This window comes from Phaenicophaeus curvirostris, chromosome 5, assembly GCF_032191515.1.
Source record: "Phaenicophaeus curvirostris isolate KB17595 chromosome 5, BPBGC_Pcur_1.0, whole genome shotgun sequence".
NCBI lineage: Eukaryota > Metazoa > Chordata > Aves > Cuculiformes > Cuculidae > Phaenicophaeus > Phaenicophaeus curvirostris.
In genome coordinates, this window is record NC_091396.1 from 29,306,475 (window position 1) to 29,312,474 (window position 6,000).

Sequence of the window (6,000 nt, forward strand, 5' to 3'; positions counted from 1 at the left end):
CGGATTACTGATAACTGGCAGCCTGAAGCTGTTTGAGTTCTGTCTAATGAAGCATATTGCTTGGTCACCCATGTGACCTTAAATTAGGCAGATGGTAACGTAAGAAAACAGCCTGGCCTACAATATGCTGTTCAGAAGAATGAAAATGCAAACTCAAGTGACTTGGTCAGTAGTTACAAGAGAGGAAGGAGGGTTACCACTTCCCTATTCCTGCTCTTGCCTACTCTCACTTTATCCCTCCTCTTCATATTTCTGTGATATGTTCCAATGAAATTAGGAGGGGGAAATCTGAGTAATCTCACCATAGAGTTACTGAGTCCTTCTGGGTCACCTCTCTGATTCACTTATTAAAAATAAGTGCCTTTTCTCTGAAAATAAAGTTTGTTAGGAAGGAATATGTAGGATGGACCTGGAAGACATAAATTGTGCTTACCCTTATAAAGAGGGTTTGACAATCTATTAAGATGATTCTGATGAGAAGGAAAGATAGGACAGTTTTGTGTTTTACTAGCCTGGAAGTGTGATGTTTGGATGGATGATGTGGAGACTTTTCTATGTCATGAAAACTTTTCTCCCAGAACAACTAAGATCAGAAATTTGCGTGAACCGTGAAATAATATTTTATGCCTCCTGGGAAATTTGAGTTCAGATATATTATCTTTTCATTCCTCTTTTAAGTTGTTCAGTTCCATTAGTGGACTTCACTTGTGGCGTGAGGTAACTTGAGAAATTGCTGACATTTGTAAGAAACAGGCCTGTTTCTTACAACACAGCCACAATACATTTGTGAATAATTCCCTCAATTAAATCTCAGAGCAGGTCTGTGAAGTTTCATGTTAACAGGGATGAAGCTCATGATAGCCATGAAAAAAATCCTCAGGTTTTCCCTCTTTCTCTCCCACCTTTTTGCTTTCTTAGAGGTAGGTTGTATACCCGCTAAATCTTGGAACGCTTCTTTTTCAGATGCTAAAGAAGGAAGAAGCAATCCCATGGCCAGGAACTTTAGCAATTGTTCATTCGTATATTGCATATAAAGCAGGTAGGAAAATGCAAAAGAACATTTTTGTTTCACTTTTAATAACTGAAGATGTTATTTTGGGAATTGGATAGAATGGTACTTCCTTTACAAAAGGAAATTAAAAGGGAAGACCCTTAATCACTAGTGATGTGAAAATAGCAGTCTAAATACTCATGAAGCCTTCTGTGATGCTTGTGTGTGTACGTGACATTTTGGGAGTGATTTAGTACACAGCTTGTTGAATTGACTTCAAATACAATTACCCTCTTCAACATGAAGCAGTTCAGACCCTCTGTCCACTGTTGTAACAGGAATATTTTAAATATTCTGATTAATATTCTGTTTTGCAGCAAAAGAAGAGGAAAAACAGAAACTACTTAAATGGAGTTCAGATTTAAAACAGGAAAGAGAACAACTAGAGCAGAAGGTCAAACAGCTCAGCAATTCTATAACAGTGAGTATCGCCCTCCTGATAACTCTGCGCTTGTGTTCTGGTGCCAGAATGCATAGAGAAAACCACGCCTCCATGTGCTAGACCTTTCTTCCACTGGATTTATTGAGAATTGAATCATAGAATCATAGAATAACCAGGTTGGAAGAGACCAGAGGCCCAGCGGTCCAGCCTGTTCAGATCCCTTTGCAGAGCCTCCCTACCCTCCAGCAGATCGACACTCCCACCCAGCTTAGTGTCGTCCGCAAACTTGCTAAGGGTGCACTCAATGCCTTCATCCAGGTCATTGATAAAGACATTGAACAGGGCTGGACCCAGCACTGAGCCCTGGGGAACCCCACTTGTCACTGGCCTCCAGCTGGATTTCACACCATTTCCCACCACTCTCTGGGCCCGGCCATCCAACCAGTTTTCCACCCAGGAAAGTGTGCGCCTGTCCAGGCCAGAGGCTGACAGTTTCCAAAGCAGAATGCTGTGAGAAACTGTCAAAGGCTTTACTGAAGTCCAGGATGACCACATCCACAGCCTTCCCCTCATCCAGCAGCCGAGTGACTTTGTCATAGAAGGCGATCAAGTTATTTTGGCAAGACCTGCCTTTTGTGAACCCATGTCAACTGGGCCTGATCACCCGGTTCTCTTGCATGTGCTTCATGATCGCACTCAAGATCACCTGTTCCATGACTTTCCCTGGCACTGAGGTCAGACTGACAGGCCTGTAGTTTCCTGGGTCCTCCCTGCGACCCTTCTTGTAGATGGGCACAACATCAGCCAGCCTCCAGTCCAGTGGGACTTCCCCAGTCTTCCAGGACTGTTGGAAGATGATGGAAAGGGGTTTGGCCAGCACATCCGCCAGCTCCTTCAATACCCTTGGATGAATCCCGTCTGGCCCCATAGACTTGTGGGTGTCTAGTCCATCTAGCAAGGCTCTGACCACCTCCTCTTGGATCATGGGAGCCTCATTTTGCTCCTATAGCTCCTGGGTTTGTACACAGATGGAACGACTTTCTTTACAATTAAAGACTGAGGCAAAGAAGGCATTAAGTACCTCAGCCTTTTCCGTATCCCCTGTCACTGTTGTTCCTTCTGCGTCCAATAGGGACTGTATGGTCTCCCTAGTCCTCCTTTTATTATTTATATATTTATAGAAGGATTTTTTGTTATCTTTCACAGACTTTGCCAATCTGATTTCTAGCTGAGCCTTAGCCCTTCTGATTTTTTCTCTACACAATCTTACTTCCCTCCTGTAGTCCACCCAAGAGGCCTGTCCCCTCTTCCAAAGCCCATAAACATTTCTCTTTGAGTGAGCCCATAAACATTGCTCATTGAGTGAGCAATTCCCTTTGATTTTTAGGACTTTGAGCAGCAGGAATGAAATACAGACAACGTATACTTACATTGAGTCACTTGCACGTGAGCCATGCTGACCATATATTGTAGACATGCAGTGACCTATAATACCAACAGGTGACAAACATGACCCAGGGCATTATTGTCTGTGAGCAGGAGATTAAATCAAGTTCTCTGGTGGCTCACTTAAATAAGAATGGTTCGGCCTCTGTGTATGATAAGAGTTACAGTATTGGTGCGCTTTCCAGACCTTCTTGATCCAAAAGTGACCATTTATTCATGACTGACTCTCAAGCTTTTGACATGTTGCCTTGGCAGTTAGCAATTGGACACTGTGCATGCCTCTGAATAATATTAATTAGATGGTGTTATATTTCAAACCAGAAGCTGTAGTTTCCACCTTATTTTATCACAGTAATTGGAGCATACATATTAATCTGTTCTTTCTTCTTGTCTTAATATGCAAATTAGGTTCTTGAGTTGCCAGTGTAAAGTTTGAGCCTCTCAGTGAGGCCTTCATCAGTATCACAGAGTGAAAAACACTGAAATCTCTTACATGGAAGCGTCTGTAAGGCTGGATACATAAATACAGACTTTTCTTTTTGAATTCCTAGTCTGCCTGTCTTTACCTATTAGAACAAAAGTATCCCATGTTTAAAGACCCCTAAATGCTGATGATATAAGTAAAGTGATTGTCAGCAAACAAGTGATAAGAGGTGCTTGTTGGCAGTTCTGCAGACTGTCATCTTTGATTTAGCAGTAGCTGGGCATAACCCAGGCAGATGCAAGTCCTTAACATAAGGGATTGACAGTAGGTAAGGTGATCTCTGATCAAGTCATTGTTTATGCTTTCATTGGAAACGTACAAAAAAAAGAGACATTAGGTCTAAATTTTTTTGTGGTTTTATGATGCCATGGGCTGTGTGTGAAACTAGTAAAGCTGAAACCGACAGTGTCTGCAGATCAGCATGGATAAAATGTTTAAAAAAAATTTAGGAACATTGCTGTCCTCATGTAAGAAAATGAATGTTACTTCTTTTTGAGTGTCTCAAACATAGATATAAGCAGTTTTTCACCCTTGAAACATCATTGGTGGGGTGTTTTTAAAGTTGTCTTACCCTGACACTTAGCTGATGAGCTATCTAGGTTACTACCACTTCTGAGAGAAAAAGGTGGCTACAAACCAAGATTTTCCAATGAAGAAGGGCTTGCTTTTCTTTTCAAGTGCCCCTTTATTTATTGCAAGGAGAAAGTGATGTTCCAGCTAAAAATGTATGTGAAAGCAAAGGCTACGTCCCATTAGCAGCATGCACACATGCTGCCAGCAGTCAGCTGCAGCAGGATGCCTGAGTTTGCAGATCTGAGCTAACGAAATTTCAGCAATGCGATACTAATAGGAAAATAATAAGAACATATACTTGGAAGTTCCCCTTCAAAAGAAACATAAAAGGATGGACCTGTCTGTGTGGATTTGCACAATACCTTGGGATGAAAAGGAGCCATACCAGCTGACAGCTATGTACTGGCAATTTAATTCCTCAGCCTGCAAATATGAATTCTCCTGTGAACCGAGCACCAAGACTTTTTCTTCTAGGCTGAGAAAGTGAAATTGTAGCTCCAGTCTTTTCTGTATGTGTTTACATCTGTGAACATCATATTCCTTCTCTTACCTTCTTTAATTCATAAGCCTGTGCTTATTACTGCTTTTCTCTTTTGCTGCAGAAATGCATGGAAATGAAGAATACCATCCTTGCAAAACAGAAGGAGATGCACAACTCCTTGGAGAAGGTAAAACAGCTGATCCGCCTCATCCAAGGCATCGACCTTTCAAAACCCGTAAACTCTGAGGTCAATTCAGTAGCCATCTCCAATGGCATGGACTCCACTAACAATACTAATGCTGCCACCTCCACCTTAGCCCTCTCCCCTTCCCAGAGCTGCATGGTGAACTGTAACAAGGGCGATGAGACTAAATAACACAGTGAAGTTAAGGAGCCAAGGGAGGTGACGGCGAGGAGGAAGAGCAAAATAACGAAACTCTTGAAAAGCAAAAACGGATTTCTTCTGGAAAGTGCAGAATTCTTTAGTTCTTTGGTTCCAGAGAGAGCGTGAAGATGCTTGTGCCAGGTGGCACCGGAGTTTGCCAATTGATCCTTCTTATTCTGTGTGTACATGCAAAGTTTGGATCATAATACATGAATAGTGCCAGCTGGGGGTTCTTTGCCAGCACCATGCCAAGTGAAATAATATATTTACTCTCTCTATATTTTACACCAGTGTGTGCCTGCAGCAGCCTCCACAGCCACTATAGGTTTGTTTTATTTTTGTTTGGGGTGAGGAGCAGGGATGAGGGAGGAGAGCAGGTTTCGAGTCCTTATTTGCAGAACAGTTTGTTTAGCTAGGGGAAAACAAAAATAAGTCCAAAGAGCCTGTGGGCTTTTCCTGTTTCTAAACTCTCAGTACTATTAAACCAAAAAAACAGAAATATAAATTATCAAATCCCAGTGCCCAGAAGGGACAAGTCTATCAAATAAGCAGTATTTACTATTGTTTAGACAGGAGATATACAAAAGGAAAGGAGATGGACTTTTCACTGAGTAACCAGCACATGTACAGGCTGAGGATCTACTGTCCCTACAGCTTTGCATTAATCCTATTTCTCCGTATTAAATGATAGACATTCTTCACAGAATTTGTTTGGGTCCTCACACTCATCCAGAAAGCCTATGTTGGGAATGGGAAAATAGATGGCCAGAATCCAGGGTCAGCTTGGAGCATTGGACAGAGCCGTCCCAAAAGAAAATGTGCATTGATTACTTGAAAATGAGATTCCAACCCTTTTCTATATTTATAAACAGCAAAGGTATCCTGAACAACGTAGCACATGACCCAGATGTGTGAACTGAACAGAGAAATGTCCTTTTCTTTCACTTCCTTTCTCTTCTTTTGGTAACAAGAACTAAATAAGGAATAGAAAAGCTGTTTTTCAGGCTGACAGTCTAATTAAAGAGGTAGATGGGACCTTGCATGGTATAGATTAGAAGTAATAGTGTCAGTGAGATACAGTGAGTCTTTGTGAGTCCTTGTGTCATCGTTTTGGGCACTGTTTTTTTATGCAAGGGCAAAATCTTTGTATCTGGGGGAAAAAAAAGCTTTTTTAAATTAAAAAGGAAAATAAAAGATA

At 41.5% G+C, this 6,000-nt stretch overlaps 1 protein-coding gene across 6 annotated transcripts in view; it reads left to right on the forward strand.

Annotated features, from left to right (window-relative positions):
* PHF21A (PHD finger protein 21A) overlaps positions 1-6,000 on the forward strand; it is a 133,335-nt gene extending 127,335 nt beyond the window's left edge. For all 6 annotated transcript variants that reach the window (XM_069858058.1, XM_069858056.1, XM_069858057.1 and 3 more), the window contains 3 exons: positions 964-1,039; positions 1,369-1,472; positions 4,539-6,000. In XM_069858058.1, coding sequence (XP_069714159.1) covers positions 964-1,039; positions 1,369-1,472; positions 4,539-4,793 — 435 coding nt within the window. In that variant the 3' untranslated portion in view covers positions 4,794-6,000. The remainder of the gene's footprint in view (positions 1-963; positions 1,040-1,368; positions 1,473-4,538) is intronic.